Source organism: Tyto alba, unplaced genomic scaffold (genome assembly GCF_018691265.1).
Source record: "Tyto alba isolate M040663 unplaced genomic scaffold, T.alba_DEE_v4.0 Super-Scaffold_46, whole genome shotgun sequence".
NCBI classification, from domain to species: Eukaryota; Metazoa; Chordata; class Aves; order Strigiformes; family Tytonidae; genus Tyto; species Tyto alba.
The window spans coordinates 17,974,185-17,992,074 of NW_024881322.1; the positions used below are offsets into that span (position 1 = coordinate 17,974,185).

A 17,890-nucleotide genomic window follows, 5' to 3' on the forward strand; every position below is an offset into this window, starting at 1 on the left:
GAGGAGGGGGATACAGCAGTGGCCCCTGTAAGAAGCTTCTCAGAGCTCCCTCAGCTTCAAGTCAGCTCCACCTCTGCACCAAGGCTGAGCCAATCAGCTGTGCATCTGCAATAATGTATTTAAGAAGGGACGTGGTGAGGAGGAGTTGGACTTGTGAGGAGGAGTTGTGACATCTGTGTGAACACCAAGTTCAGTAGAAGAACGGAGGAAGAAAGGTGAGGGGAGGTGTGCCAGAGCAGAGACCCCCCAGTATTTTGTGGTGAGATGGCAGGGCAGTGTCCCCCCTGTCACCCATGGAGGTCTGTGGTGGAGCAGATGCCAACCTGTGGTCTGTGGGCCCCCCCCCCCGCTACTGTTTAAGGTGATTGTACCTGAAGGAGGCTGAGATCTTGTGGGAAGAAGCAGCCCCCACTGTTGTAGTTCGGCTCTGGGAGGATTGCAGCATGTGGGGGTGTCCAACGCTGGAGCAGCTTGGGAAGGGCTGCAGCCCCTGGGAGGGAATCCAGTTGGAGAAAGTTGGTGTCCCACACTGGAGCAGTGAGAGAAACATTGTGGCCCATGGGAGGGACTCAAGTTGGAGAAAGTTTGTGGAGGACTGTCTCCTATGAGAAAGGGACCATGCTGGAGCAGGGGGAATAAGATCCAGAAGCTCCCCCCACCAAAGATGGAAGAGGGGGCAGCCCTGACTGCACCCTCCATTCCCTGTCCCTGTGCTGCTGGGGGAGGAGGTGGAGATATCGGGAGAAGAGCTGAGCCTGGGAAGAAGGGAGAGGTGGGGGGAAGGTGTTCTCAAGATGTGGTAATGCTTGTCACTGTCCCACTCAATCTGTTAAATGTTGTTATTAGTGCCTGTAACAAATTTATAGGTTTTTTTAATTCCTCTAACGAGTCTGCCTGTTGCCCGTGACTGTAATGGATGAGTCACCCCTCCCTATCCTTATTCTGAATCCCAAGCCTTTGCTTCTTTTATCCTTCTCAGCACTGGAGGGAAAGTAAAATAAAGCAGCTGTGTGGTGCTGAGTTGCCCTCTGAGCTCAAACCATGACAGCCAGGGAATGGGAACAGAGCAGTTTATTTGGAAATCAGGGCTTAAAATCAGGTCAGGTAAGGAGGAAAAAATGGAAAGAATGTGGGCCATATTTTCACATGAGACTGAAAGTACAGTCAAAACATTGTAGATAAAAGAAGGGGGGAAGAGTGCCTGACCAGAGATTATTGAAACTGAGACTTTTCTTACAGCTTACCATATTTATTATTTAGTAACTACAGCTCATCGTAGGCATGACTGAACACCTGGGATACCCCTTCTCTGCATTGAGCATTCCTACATTACCTGCTGCACATAAATATAAACATCATTGAGGAAAGAGGGAAGAGCTAGAAAGCTCTTGATATCAGCAACATTCAGTAAGAAAAGACTAGAGCACATGAAGCTGTAATTTCAGTATTTCTTTACAATCTTTTGTATAACAGGGAGATGAAGTAGCAGGGGTTGCTGATGTTTTCACCAAGCTAAATTTATGGGGTTAGTGTGAACTAGACAGAGCAAAGTTTTAGGACAGAATAAAAAGCTGTTTGTAGGTAAAGCCATTAATGAAATGGACAGACTATATACTTATGGATAATAAGCTAAAACAGTTAGTTAACCAGTCTGTTTAATGTATGTTTTATAGTGAACAAAAGACTGAGGAAGATTCTTCTACTGAAAGGCAGATAACCAGCTATCATCCTAAGGATTTAATAAGCCTTTAATTGCTGCAAGCTCTACACTGTATATATTATAAACTTATTTGTTTATCATTAATCTTAGATTATTATCTTAGTAATGCATACCATTAGCTACTTGAATCTTACATTACATTAATCTTGATATTTGTGTTGTATTGTATGAAAATGTAAATAGTGATGGTTTGTGATTTAATTTTATTTGAGTAGTCGCATGTCTTGCAAAAAATGCTAAAAAAATTAAGACAGCATTTTTATAATACCTGTGTATGTAGTGATTAATACTTTGTAATTCTTTGTAATTGTGCATGTTTTGTCTCACTAATATTGCACATAAAGCAGGAACTTGTTCTGGTGAGTAAATGGAATAAATCAACTGTGTGTTTTTGTTTTCATGGCTAATTCTGTAATATTGCATTATCAAAACTGTTGTCTAAGAAGAAACTGTTCTGCAAGACCCATACCGTGTTTATCATATAGCTGGCACTTTGTAAATAGTTAAACAATGATAGGATTTATCATTTTTATAACAATGACCATGGCTGCTTCTTTTTTTGTACATGTAGCACCACATCTCTTTGGATATAAGGTAAACAGAAGGCCTTAGCAGATATCCAGGAACCAGCTAAAACACCTTGAGTTTTAGAAAAATAAATATTAAAAACAGAGACAAAGAGATATTTTTCAGTGCTGGTACACAAGTGCAAGTATCCTGACACAGAAATTCGTTGGCTATATTGTTTCATGTGTCACACAACATGATTTCATCGGTCTAGACAATAGGTCTCTTAAATGACCAGTGTCAGTCTTCTTTGTAGTTTTAGTATGCTTGAAACTTGTGCAGAAATTGCTTTTGTAAGCATTTTACAACCTTTCCCAGGATGTCTTTTTTCCACATACTGGCTTTATCATCATCCTCTGCTTTAAACATTTTTACAAAAGTACAGTCTGTCCCAAAGTTCAGTTCAATCTAACATGCCCCGAATTTCCCTTTACACTCCTTCTCTATTTACAGAGTGAGTGTTATGTACTATTATGCAGAGGTCTTAAAGTTCCTCTCAAAAAAATCACCAGATTTCAGTTAATACTGAATAGACATTAGATCTACTCCTTAGGTGCAGCCTCTGAACAACTTTTGAGAAACTATTTTATTTAAGTTATTGCACTGACCATCTGTTTTAATCTTACCCAAAGATACAAGCACAATGTAAACAATAGCACTTGAGGTTGCAGTAGTCCATCTCTTTTCTGTCCTTCTTGGGCTTCATGTTGTTTCCTTATTGTCTTGCATTAAGCAGCCCTCCAATTTCTGTTTTTTCTAACAGCTTGGCTCCCCAAACAGTGCTCACACTTGGAATGAAACATGTTATTTTCTCCTCTTTTTTTTTTTTTTCTTTCACAGTTTTGTCTTCTACACACAGTTTCTCTCTGTATGTAATTTTCTATTTCCTATTAAATTTCTTTCTTAGCATTGATGTACCCAATGGTGCACAACCAGTTTAGATTGCTCCCATATCAGATCTGCTGACTTTCAGGCTACCTTCTTATTCGCAGTTCAGCTATCAGTTCAGCTATCAAAGCTGCACAGGTTCCTTCAACAATTTTCTAGCATACTGCCCACTCAACTGCTCCAAACCATTGCTCCCTCAGGAAAAGATTTTGAACTGTACTTTCAATTTGAAACAGAGAGTTGGAAGATGTTATTACTTAGCTTGGTTGAGTGTCATCCATATAGTATATTTTAACTTATATTTCAAAATGAAAAATAATTTTAAAATTAAAAAAGTCTTCATTGTGAACATGTCAAATGACACTTTTCAAGACTTTCAACATATTTTCCAAGATTTATTTGAGTTGAGATAATAATAAAATCTGGTCCTTTCCTCTGAACAACCTGTTTTGAGGAAGTGTCAAAAATTTCATAACAAACTCTCTGGAAAGCAAAAGCAAAATATTGTGTAGGGATTTTTCCTTCTTTTCCTCTTCTGTTTAAAATTAAACCTCTAAAACCATCTACCAGCCTGTCCTTACTCTCCTAGAATACTAAGTGGTAAGCCAGTTGCATGAGGTTTTTCAGAACCAGTGCTGGCAGTATGCTACTAATTTCCTTTCTGGCAGTATGCTACTATTTATTTCCTTTCTGGCTTATGCTTTGTGTGCTGAATTTCTGGAGTAAATTTTTGTAACTGAAATATAAACCCTTGAGAAATCAAAGCTTATAATAAACCAGAGTACTGACAGAGCCTGAGCTATGGTGCCCAAATTGCAGTGTTTGAAAAGCAGAAAAATAGAATCAAGAGCCTCTAAACTATTCTAAATTATAGTCTATCAACTTTTTTTATAGGTCAATCACAAGTCTATTTAAGTAGAATAATAGATTCTTGGCAATGAGCTATTTGTAATTAAAATTAAGCATACCAGGATTATGTCATTACAACTTTTACAGTCAAGTACATGTTATTAAAACAATTGTATCCAAGTTGCTACATTTTCCTTGAAAAACAGTTTTGTTCATAATATGAATTATTTTCCTGAAAGCACTGCCCATTTTCAGAAGCTTGAAACTGTCATCATTCTGGGAAAAAGCATGTGTGTAGGTTTATGCGTTTTGAATGTAGGTGTGTGAACACACATGCACACACATGCATGTACTCGCACTTACTACTTCAACAGTAAGCCTTCTGGCTTCAAAACGGTTCATTCCATAAGTTCTAGGTAATAAATGGGTTGTTTATTACTTACTATACATGTCTTTTGCAGCAAACTGAAAATGAATAATAGGCTGTGAGTAGAGCATTGTATTATTGTATTTATCACAGACCTGTGACTGCACTACAGCAGAGATGTGAATTCATTACCACATCCTTGCCTTTGATGTCTTTAAAGTAGACTACAACACTCATTATATTGCAATTTATAAAAATGTTTTAGGGCTTCTATAAGAGAATAAAATGCTGATGTGCATTGAGGACATACACAAAGGACAGGGGGATAAGTCAGTTGAACCTGTATGCTTCATATTTTATACATGGTATTTTAGCTGAGCATATTGCTGTTTGTGGTAGATGGCAGAATCATCACAGTAAAGGAGAAAAAGCAGATTGTATGGACTTCAGCAAGTGATATAAATATGCTCCATGATGATCGGGAGAACAATAGTGTAGTGTAAAAAGAGAACTCATTCCTGTGTTACTATTTATTATCATTGTTGTTCCTGATGACTGCAATGATGAGAAGGATGAAATTCCACTGTGATAACATCCTGTACAAATATAAATTAAAATCCAAAAATCTTGTAAAATAAAAAGATGAGAAATGTGAATAGAGAAAGGGGAAAGGACTACAAATGAATATGCACATTACATTACCTCTAATGAATGATGAGCACACATCATTAAGGTTTGTATGGGTCAGCTCAGGGAGAGTGTTTCATGTGAAGTAAATAATCTGTGTGTGAATGCCATCTATATCTGTTTCATTCATGGTTAATCAAAGTCAAAATCCAATTCATGACTCAGAGAACCTAGTCTATATGTCCTTGCCATTATTTAGCTAACTGGGAGTCTGCAAGGATGTACAGCAAGAAAACCACGCTGACCTCAGCTGTTCCTCTATGGTATAACTAAAAGTCTTGGTAGGTTTATTTTTGCTCTGCTGAGAAATAAGCAAGATTTGAGTTTCTCTCAGAGGCAGAGAAATCAGTGTCTTTTACTTGTGTGTTTTTCTAGGTATTTAATAATGAAACTGACATTTATACCAGTTGTCATTAATAAATGTCTCAGAAACATTAACTACCATTTCACATTTGCTACATTGCATAGACTATGCGTTTTGTTTTGTTTTTTTCTGATGCCAGACTAGTAAAATAGGATGCTGAGTCAAGGCTGTACTTACAACAACAGTAGTTGATGGTATCTTATACCTCTGTGACCATCAAGGTGATTCATATGCTATAAATTTGCAAAGGAAGACATATTTAATAGGTTGTACTTTTTGCATATGATTCATCAGTACTTTTATCACCTATTTGAAGATCAGCGTGAGATAGCGGTTGTCCCTGATTAAGACACTAGGGACTAAAACAAGTAATGCAAAAGATAAATTCTGTTACAGTGTGCACCAAGGAGTAGAGGAGTGTCATAACCAAGGGATATGACAGCCCATGCCCAGCTTTGATTGCCAAAGCTTTTAATACAAAATCATCCATCAGTTGTGTAATCATCTTTATTACTGAGTAATTCTTTACATTATGGGAAGAAACATAAAGATTTCTAACTATCAGTTTCTTTATTCGCCAAAAGATAAATCTAGGAGTAAACTAATGTCGTGGTTTGAGCCTAGACAGCAACCAACCCCCGCAGCTGGTCACCCTCCCTTCCCCCTCCCCACCTGGGAATGGGGGAGGGGATTAGAGGGGTGAAGGGAGACTCGCAGGCTGAGATAAGAACAGTTTAATAATGGCAATAAAATGAGAACAATGACGATGATAGGGGAAAACAAAAAGCAATATATAACCAGGCAATGTACAGCGTAATTGCTCCCCACCCGCTGACCAATCCCCAGCCCGTTCCTGGCCAGCGACCCCGAGGTACCAAGATCCCACAGTCGCAATCCTGGAAGGGAGAGAGAGAGAGAGAGAGAGAGAGAGAGAGAGAGAGAGAGAGAGAGAGCCACTTCCCAGCCACCCCTCCTCTATACAGTGAGCATGACGTGCCATGATATGGAATATTTCACTGGCCAATTTGGGTCCGGTGCTCTGTCCGTGCTCCCTCCCTGTTTCTTGTGCACAGGCAGGATGTGGGGATTCGGAGAGTCCTTGAAGTCTCGGCAGCAGCTGAAAACACCAGTGTGCTATCAGCATTCTTCTGACACCAAACCCAAAGCTAAATCCAAAACACAGCACTCATCTAGTCCCTGAAAAGGAATATTAACTCTATTTCAGCCCAAACCAGGACAACTAATTTTAAACAGAGCTCTATAAAATTCTGTATTTGCCTGGTGATTCAGTGTATGATCACTTGTGTTTACTACTGGGGAATATAGTAGTCACTGTTCTATTATATAGGCTGTTCACTAATCTATGTGCTCTAATAATTACAATCTTCTAAAGAGCAAGAGAAACTTTCTCCAAATGTTTAACATGGATTATAAAACAAAGTTGATGTCATAAAATCTCAGGAGGTGTATTTGATTCAATCTGTAAAATGCAGGAGTAATACATAATTAACAACACACCATAGAATCAGTTTTATGGTTTGTTCTCAAGCCCAGCCAATATGTTTTTTACCTATTTGAAATAGCAGAAGAGGCAATTACATGAATACAAAATTAATCCAGTCAGATTTTTAACAGGGCAATACTTGAAAAGGTTTAAAGATTTCTTCAGAAACCTAGTAAGTAAAAACCATGAGATTCTTCTGGGGATTCTCAGGGCTTAACACATCTTCTCGTATCACCAGGAGGGTTGTATCGTGCCACATGGGTGCAGTTAGTGACTAACTGCTACTTAGAAGTGTTTGTCTAAATAATAAACTCCAATACACCAGTCCAAAAAAAAATGTTACACAGACTAGCTCTCATCTGCTCTAGAAGTCCTTAACCTGGCTACTGCCTCTTCACAAGGTAATGAAAAAAGTTAAAAAAAAAAACATTGGAGATAGATCATGTTTAGTAGCTGGCCTTTAATAAGTTTATTCTTCCTTTTGTTTCGACCCATTTAACAGTCATAAAACAGTATTTAAGATAGATGCAGATATTCTTCTTTATACCAGATGAAGATCTGGCCCTGAGTTTGCCACCTAAAACATTGTGCAACATAAATTGTCTTTTTAATCCAGCCTTATTTGTTTATTTATGAATTTGTGGGTTTATCCTCTGCTTCTATAAGATTATCACAGCATAGTCCAGTTTTCAGCTTGGGGATGGGAGGTAATAGCCCATGGGCCACTGCCATCCAGTTTATCCTGTTGTTTCTCTCCCACCCTGCCCTAGAGGAGATAGAGAATAGCAAAACAAGTGCTGTCCATTGCACCATTTTCTCCTACTACAGCTCCACACAAATTTGGTTTCCTGTTATCTTGAAGCAATTTCTAGGAACTGACAGAAGGGATACCAGGGCTGGGGAATTCCCTCTTGTTAGCTGCTTCAGTAAATTCACTCTCCTTGGTTTATCTTCAGCAGGAGTGACAACAGTTTGGGTCGGACAGAAGTAGATGTTCAGCTATCAGCCACCATAGATCCTAGGTTATGCGTAACAAGCACAGGAGGTTTTCTGCAACAAATACGGAAAATGGTTTGTCCAGCTCCTGCAATTGCTAAAGTGGAAACAGTATAGTTTTATTTTAAGGAGTTGATTTGTGAAGTGCTCTGAAAATTAAAAGCAGTAGAAAAGAAAGGAATAATTAGTCTCTATGTTTGCACATACAAAATAAAAACTGTGTAAATGCAAGAGGATTACTTAATCCAAATGAGATAACTGTGATATTTTTCTTTATGTGTTTGTCCTTCATTAATCATTCTAATGCAAACAGCTTAGAATAGCACCTTATTGGTCTGAGATAACACTGAAAAACTGTTTGGCAGCCTTTTCTAGGAATATACCCTAAAGGAACTTTACTTAACCAAATGTCACTGCATATTTTAATATCAATTTTCTCTTTGTAAATCACAGTCTTTAAAAGTGCCAAGCATTTTATTTTTCTCCCATGACAGAACAAGTTTGATAATGTCCACCAAAGAAACATAAAGGCTTTGTATTATAGTAAGTGATAAAGAAAGGCTAGGTCCTTCTTCACTGAGGAAGGCTTTTTTAGTTCTGCCATTGCTAATTATATGCATCTGTACACAGTTAGGTTGGAAGTCAGCATCAAATGAAACTAGTCTGGGAATTATTGAGAATCTGAATTAATTTTACAGTCCATCCCATCTGCCCTTTGTGTTGTCTTGCATATAAAATCCAAATCCTGTTGTTGAAAAATCTTGAAGTCACTTTAAACACTTGTTACACTGTAAGAAATAAGACAGAATCTTATAAGTCATATCAGCTGTTTTTACTTAGGACACTGAAAATAAGGCAATCTCTATGGAATGGATAATTTTAATCTGATGTTGGTACAGTAGGACTTTGTAATAGCAATGCGTCCTTAATTGGATTCTCTTATTGTTCAGTACTACTTTTACAGTGACAAGTGGAATGCATTCTTTTGCTCATTAAATTGTATCACTGCAAACAGATGTATATATTTAAAATATTTTTGTGATTCTATTACTAGTTTACAGTAGGTAGTTTAAATAAGCCACACATATTCAGTGATTCAGAGTACCAGCTGAAAGTATTATTTATTTCTCTTAAAAATTATTTTCCTTGTAATTTGTTTTATAGACCTAATCTGTCATAGTCTTCTTGAGCAGTCAGGTAATCCTGTACAGTAAAAAAAGTTTACATTTTAAACATGTTTTAATAGTCTTTGAGTGAGTCTGAAAGAAGGTAGATAGTGACAGAACATCATACTCAATAAGTATAACAGTATGTCTTTGAAGAATCTTTGCAAGAAATAGTGATAAAGGGTATGTATTTTAAAGAGATGTTTGGAGGTGATATAAAGGGCAAGTAATGGAAAAATACTGTAAGACCATTCAAAACAAACTGAAGATGGTTAGTTCAAAGGCAGAGAAATGGACAAAACTGCAGAACAGAAACAATTTGGGAGAGAAATGAAAGGTGAGTTGTAAGCAGGAGCAAGATTAGATCGGGATTTCATGATAAGAAAGGAAAGATTGAATTTCACATTAAGAATAATTCAACACAGGTCATTTTCCATTGCAAAAAATGTTTAACATTTTGTTCTGCTCAGAATACAGAATACAGAAATTCTCATGATGTATTGCTGTAGCATTTGAATTCTTTTCAGTACAGTAGTGGGCAATATGTGTTAAATACCCCTTGTGTGTAGTTCATTTCTTCCTTTTGATCTCTCAGGTGGAGGAGTACTTTCACAGGTGAATGTTGTGTTTCAGTGGTGTTTCTTGGATTGATTGTTTTTAATTTATATATATATATATAGTTATTTAGTTTCTATTTAGGTTATATCTCCACACAAATTGTACTTTTCACTTACACTAGAAATGGGAAGTGTGAGGGGAAAGCAGGAAAGGAAAGGAAATGGTGGGGAAAAAAGGAAAAGGTCTGTGTCATACACCAGGGAGTAGCAAGACTTGTGATGGTTCTTCAGTTCTGAGGGAGTCCTTTAACAGTCTGCTTGTAACCATCTAGATATTTCGCTTCCTGCACAAAATAACTTTTTATCTTCCTGCTCAAATGAATTCTAAACCTAAGAACTGTAGTCAGTTAATTTACATCTTGGGCACAGTTTGCCTGGGGAAGGTAGTTAATGTATTAGATATCCCTGCCCTGGGGGATATAGTCCTCTAAAAAGACTGAAGTAGTGACCAAAACCTATTGATTTACAGAGGCTAAATAACACAGTCACAACACTAAGAAAATACAGTCACATAATGAGAAATTAAGAGATTGAAAGAAACTATTTATTTCTCTTATGGGATATGAAAATATCTGCATTAGAAAGGGATCTGGAGAGGTCTCTGAGGCCATTCTTCTGCCTTCAGGCAGGACCACACTTATGTAAGTCATTTCTGATGTATATTATTTTGAGTTGTTCTTAAAATACCTTTTACCAATAACAAACCTCATTTCTTCTTTGCCCATTCACCGTGGACATTTATAACAGTTTGTAACCTTCCTGCTTCCAACAACTTTCTGTACAGTTAAAATCAACCATTGCTCACTTCTGCTGAATATGGTGTGAGGCAATGTTAAACCTTCAATGCATGGATAGACCATTTGTATTCCTTTGCAAGTACAGCTGGGCAGACAGTGAGGAAAAAAGTGTAACATACAGTTTTCCATCATCTTTCTGGAAGATAGGAATTGCAATCTGTAGTTTTAAAACATAGACAGTTGATCAAAACAGATTTGTTACAAATAATTTTAATGAGAATTGACTACAGGAAAAGTGTAAAAGGGACCAGTTTTCTAAGTGGTGGTCTGGAGAAATACCATATGTATTTTAATAGGGAGGGCACTGTTGAACATCAGGAGGAAGGGAATGGAATGGCATGGGTTTTTTTTAGGAATGGAAATTTGCTCTATTTCTTTAGTCTGTGTTGTGGAGGACTGGAAAAAGAAGACATACACTAGAGGATGCAGTTACAATATTTAAGAAAAAAGGAGGTGAAAGTCTGTTAGTTGGCTCCTACCACAGCTGAAAGAGAGATATCAGTATCCATACCAACTATTATTGAGGAATATTGCTAATATTCCTCAGATTAAATACTGCTAATGAATCAGCAAATAACAAAGAAATGAAGGGATAGCAATTACTTAGGATTATAACAGAGTAAACAGGCACCAAGTCTACACCAAAACTAATTAGATAATAATTGGGAAGATATCCCTGTTTCATAATATCAACATGTCATATTGCAGCCCTAAAAAACCCAACAAAATATGGGTTTGTATTATTAGGCAACAGAGTTAATCTCATGTAATTTAATAAATGGAATGAGAGAGATCCAGATCACTAGACAGCTATTAATTTGACTTTAGTAGTCTTACTAAGCTTTTGAAGAAATGAAGGAAAAAGTAATCAAATACCTGGAAGTAAATGTAAGGTATAGTAAACTGCAGCAGATATTTATCAACAGTCAATTGTTCAGGATTAACCTGATCTCCTTCTCTGATAAAGCACAGTAGTTTTTTCTCAGACAGGAGAAACACAATAGATCTAGTTTGTCAGATGTCAATAAAATATTTGATATACTGTAATGATGGAATTTATTAGCTAAATCCAGGAAGATGGGATTTGAGAGAGGAATTGGAAAGTGAGTTGTGAACTGGAAGATGGAATTGCCTCACAACTTACACTGATGGGTTAGCAGCTGGCTGAGAGATTAGAGTTGCTCAGAGATCAGTGCCAGAGCTGATCCTGTTTAATGCTTCCACCTTGGCTCAGAATTAGGAATATCTTGACAAAATGTACTGATGATACAGATTCAGCCTAGAAAAATAAGCAGAAAGATTTGGATGACAGCATGGAAGTTATAGTACAGAGTAATGATGTTGACAGCAATAACAAGCATTTCTGTAAAAAGATGGAGCTTGTTGGCTGGAAGTGATTGAAAAGAAGAAGGATGGGACTGTATTGAAGGTATTTAATATACTGAGCAGTCTCAAGATGACTTTAAGCCACTTTTCTGAAGTATTCAGGAAAACGCTGTGTATCAAGCAAAATAATTTCAGTAGAGAAATACAAAAATGTTGGTCAACTCTGAAATCACAAAACACTAGTAAGGCCTCCTCCAGAATACTCATTAGATCACAAGTGCAAGTGGGAGCAGAGCTACAAGGAAGAACAACAATAAAAAATGTTTTCCAACAGGAGAATTGTTTTTATAAAAATACAGTCTGAGAGAAGTTAAGATTGCTCTCTACATAGTCATCAGATGTAAATCCCAAAGAAGAACAAAAGTTGAGACACAAGTCAATGTTACCGTACAAAATACCAAACTAAACAGCATCTGTAAACTCTCTATGGATAAATTTTGGGGTGGAAATTAAAAGAAAGTGTATCACACTTGAAGGGATGAAGTTCTAGACCAGATTTTCAGAAGGAGCCATAGAGCAAACAAAGTTCTCAAAACTGAGTCGACAAGATTTTGTAAGCAGCAGTACTGAAAATATGGGTGTCTACAATGGGAATGGACACAACTTGTTGACTAGGAAGTTACTTCCAGTTCCCTGTTTTGCAGTAGCTTCTAACTTCAGAGCCTAGTTCAGGAGGCAAACGTGGTTTTGAAGTTAATTTTTTTTTATGTAATGCAGCCTTGATCCTAAAAGGAGACTAAAGAATGGAATTGCCTAGAGACATAGTCTTTTAATAAAACTGAATTGTAGGTAGAGCATGTGTTGGTTTTGAGTGTATACATTTTGTATACATACTAAATGATAATTATAAAGTAGATAAGCTTTGTACATGCTTAAATAATTTTAAAAATACAAAATTTTTAGCAAGATATATGTGGAAATACATAGGCAAGTTACCTTCTATCTTACCAGCATTTATATCTTACTATCAATCTGTAGCAAGAAAATTATTAGAAAGATAATGGAGTTTACAGTTAGAAATTATATTCCCCTTGATACCTCTACTGACTTCAAAAGGTTGTGGGTTTTTTCGTAATTTCTACATTCTGGTTACTTAAAATTTCCTGTAAACTCTATTATAGGAGGTAAGTTTTGTCCAAAAAGTGGACAAATCAGCAGTAGATTATGTTACAAAAGCTTGCTAATGGATTTAATGAAAACATAAATGTTATAATTCTGCCTGATAAAATAAGTTAACAGAAAATTGAGGGTGGAGGGAGGACCTAAAGAAATGATCCTATCGACTGATTTAAACTCCAGTTAGCACTAATATTAAGATATTGTTTACTCCCTATTTCTAAATACATTTTATATAGAACAGGGAAAAGCAGATGAGTAAAAAAGAAAAATTTTGCTGTTGCAGACTAGGCTAGTCCAACCTTTGTACTAGAAGTATAAAATTAACATCAGGGAGTTTGCTGAATATCTCTGTTTTTATTACTTAATATGCTCCATTAAATGATACAGATAAATATTTGGTTTTCATATTTCCCTAGATTAAGTCTTTTACCTCAGTTATATAGTCAATAATGCAGTATCTTTACTTGTTATGCTACAATAAATGTAAGTTATACCACAGTAAAATATGAAACAAGTTGCTAGCCTTATTTGTAAGACTTCATATAAATAGATGGTGAAATTCACAGAGAAAACTATTTAGTTTGGTCATTGAAAAAATACTTTTAAAATAATGTATGTTCAAAAGTAGATGAAGATAAAAATACATCAAAAGCAGTTACTTTGAAAGGCTGGAAAAAATACAAAAAACATATTCAGATTTAAGAATTTTTGTAGATGTTTATATCCTTGAATAAAAGCTATTTTTATGAGATTATTTTTGAAATGTCACTGCTCTCTGCTTTCCTTACTTTTCTACCCACCAACTATGGATTCATATAAATTGCTAACCCTTTTGTATATTTAGAAATGTACTATTACGTGCTCTTGTTTTACTTCTGTGGTGTTGAGAACACAACAGAAAATCATCACCTATTAGCTGAATAGCAGTAATCAGTTCTATCTGTTCATTTAGCCTGCCACACTTACAAAACTAAATTAATTCACTTAAACTGTGTTGAAAAGATAGTTTATTGAACTGCGATAATTGCCTTGGGTAGTTTCACTGTATTTTATTGTGAAAACAAAATCGTTAAATGTTTTGTTTCTTGCTTTAGAAGAGCATTTCTTTAAGCACTATGTTTAACCAAGCTAGTGTTTTCTAATCTTTTTGAAGAAGAAAGAATGTGTAGCCTTGAATACTACAGACTGATATAGGATATAAGACATCTGTATTTTGTATATTATGAGGTACATGTCCTGGCATGCATAAAACTAAAAATCTTTTATAAATATGCGTACACAATGGTCAAGATTCTAATGCATATGATGACATAGGTTATTCTTGGTAGTTGAGACATGGATGCCAGTGCTCTTAATTGGAATTTCAGGAGGTACGAGACTGTAAGCTCATAGGGAGTTCACCCAGATACTTTCAGTTTCAGTAAACTGCTACATAGGAAATAAATCCTTGAGTGTTATTTAAAAGAGTATTATTAACTATCACAGGAATATGGTGAACTTCAGATTTATTTTAGTGATGAGGATACTTAATTTGTAATGCAGTTATGAAAGTATTTTAATTTGTTTTTCTAATAGGGGGTCTCGTAATTTTAATTTTTAATGTCATGATAAAAAAATGTAGTTCATAAATTAGATTTGGCCAACTCAGCATGAAATAAAAGCTCCTTTAGTTCTTCATCAAAAATGCAGAGCCTGTACTGAGTCTGACTATAACAAATTTAATAAGAAAAAAAAAAAAAAGATTCTCTGAAATTACATTTCAAAGCTCTGTCAAAGAATAGAAATGTAATAGTTTCAAAGGCGAAAGTACTTGGTAATTCCCATTTTTAACTATATTTAATTGAAAAGATATTAGACAAACTCAAATCTTTGTAATCACATTTTGATAATATTTCAAACAATAGATATATGTTCTGCTATACTTTGTTTTTTGCTGTTCCATATTTTCCTTGGCATTCCTTCCACTCTTCAGCAACAGTGTAGCTGAAGAAGAAAAGCAGGTGGGTGGGAGAAAGGTGAACAACACTTGCCACAAATCCCTGTGAAGAAAATGCTTTTACAGCTATTATACAGAAACCTATTGTTTGTTTTAATAATGCAGCATCAGTAATTTCCATCCCGGCCAGCAGGCAGTCAGCCTTCACTTTATCCCACTGCTGGCAACAGAAAGATAAATAGCAACTCACCAGCATTCTTTCTTTAACTCAGCCAGTTGTGGGATTGGAGTCCTTGAGGCATGACATCACCTGCACAGCAGGAGGGGGTGTGACTTGTGACATTCCTGTTGTTTTGACAGCGAAGTACCAGTCATACACAGCTTAGAACCCTAACTTATGATGGGTGAATGTATTCCACCTGTATTGCACTTTTCTGCTGTTTGTAAAAGGGCTCCAGCAGAGCCTTAATGAATCATTTTTTGTGCAGTTGTGTGGGCAGATATAAATTCTGTTAATCTGCCTAAAATAACAAGGATTAATTACCAGCTGAGGACGTGATACACTGCTTGGGCAGCTCATAATTTAGCTATGTGTAAAACTTGATGCTCATTTAGGTTTTTCTTTCTGTCTTTGTATCTCACCCTGACAGATGCGTGCCCAATCACTGTGAACACGGTGGCAAATGCACCCAGACGTGGGACAGCTTCAAGTGCACTTGTGATGGAACTGGATACAGTGGCGCCACTTGTCATAACTGTAAGCCATTCCGCACTTCCGAAATTGCATTGGAGTAGGGAAGACACTGATGTCTTTTGGTTGAGATAAAAAGTCAAAGTGTTGCTCTCTGGTTGTTAAAGATCCTAAAACCTTTTTTGAAAGGTGTTGATTTAATCATATTCCACCTTATCTACATTGGGATGTATCCATATAGCACTGTGCTGCACCTTGCAAGGGACCAAAGCAGCACAGCTGTTGTATCTGGGTGTCCCCAGCAAACGCATTCTCAGTAATTACTCACTAGAGTTTCAAATGGACACAATGAATCTGTCCTGAGCTGTTGGGGACAACCTCTGACTGCTGCTAAAGAGATGCTGGTTCAGGTTGTTAATCCTGAAGTGTGTTTATATACTGATTGTTAGCCATTCTGAAATAAAATTATTTACTCTTTTGTTATGAGTTTCCCAAATAAGAATATTTTCTATAATCTCCACACTCCCTACACTATTAAAGCACAAAAAGAAAAGAAAAAGGTGCTCTTTATATAGGTTCTGAATAATGTATGCTGAGTCAGTGACACGTGTCTTCTGTTCCTTCTTTCATATGCTAAAAGTGGGATTTTCTTTCACAAAATGCATTCTAAAATATCTAGAAGATGGAGAAAATATATCCAGTCCTTAGTTTTCTCCATTTTTTTCTTTAGCAAACAACTTCTTAATATTGAAGAGAGAGTAAAAATGCTTCTGAACAGGTGAAAAGTTAAAATTGAAGCCAGTATTTATAGAGATACAAATTTATATTACTTTATTATTTACCTTACTACAGCTGGATAAAATTTTACAAAGATAATTGCAGAATTCTTACATTTTTAAGCAAAAAAACCCCAAACCAATGAGAAAATTTTGACAATTCACAGTTGTCTGGATTTCAAGAAAAACTTATTATATTTTTAAACATTGTATTAATTTAAGAGGGAAAGTATTTTATGTATTAATTATTAATACCTATATATGTGTTGAATGACAAAGTTCTCCATGGTCTAGCTACTGAACTGGTAAAAATTAAAGAGTTAAATGACAAGTAGAGAGAGATACTTAAAGTACCAATGCTTGCAGGAGAAATTTCATGGGCAGACTATTTTCTACCAAGAGTGAATGTGCTGATGCCCGGACACTGGAGGGCCCAGCAGAGTACTCTTTTGGCTCCCACTCCTGCCATCGTCTGTCTGTGCTCCTTTATGGGTGTGCAGACGAGCTTTTAATACATAACCTAACAGAGTTTAGCTTTCTTCTTGAGACACAAAGAGAAGTAGCAAGGACAAACAGATGGCATCACTTTTCTGAAATCACACTTATTACAAAGGAAAGAAATAATAATCCAAGGAGTTGTCAGCATTTCTCTCAATAGGATTTTCACCTGCCTTTTGTGGATAAACCAGTGCAATAAGGCAAATAAAAGGCACTGCTGGCCTGCAGAATCAAAAGCGGGGTTTGGAATATATTGTACTGTCTTTAGCTATAGAATGGATGGAGTGTATGGGTTTACAGCTGTCCAGGTCATTTGGAGACACATTGTTCAAGAACATTTACTTTTTTAATTCAGGCAGAGTTTCTAACTTAGATGGCTAAGATTTTCTTTTGTTTCACTTTTGTGTTTAAAGAATATAATTTCAGTTTTAACCATGGGTATTGCTATACATTTAAAAGTCTTCTTTCTTACAAAATGAGGGTGAGAAGAAAATTATTCACTTGATAGATATCCTGTCAAAATATGTGAAGTCTTATACCGTTCTAAAGTATAGAATTTAATGGCACAAAAATTAGTGAAAAACAAAAATTATGTCAAGCTGTAGACTGGGACAATCTTAACTATATCTTTATTGAGCAGGCAATAGCTATCAGTATTTATAAGAGCACGTTCCAATATTAACTATAGCTGCAAATAATGAGGGGGTTTGTTGAAGCTTGCCAAAGGTTGTAGCTATACTGTCCTGAGGTCTGGGACCTTAGCTCTACTATGATGATACTGACGCTATCTGTCCTTTTCTACTTGTACAATGTGCTCAGACATGCTTGTTGTGCTGCTTTTTGCTGTGGCTGTGGAGTTCTGATGTTTGTGTCAACAGCAGTACAAAAGAGATGTTGGGGGAGGAGGGAAGCTGGAAAGATAGATCGTATGTGGTATGAAAATACCTGCAAGCATTTTTAAG

The 17,890-nt window shown here is 36.4% G+C and overlaps 1 protein-coding gene across 1 annotated transcript in view; it reads left to right on the forward strand.

The window, feature by feature from the left end:
* CNTNAP2 (contactin associated protein 2) overlaps positions 1-17,890 on the forward strand; it is a 1,392,626-nt gene that overhangs the window by 965,399 nt on the left and 409,337 nt on the right. Inside the window, exon 11 of the mRNA XM_042806379.1 lies at positions 15,614-15,720. Coding sequence (XP_042662313.1) covers positions 15,614-15,720 — 107 coding nt within the window. The remainder of the gene's footprint in view (positions 1-15,613; positions 15,721-17,890) is intronic.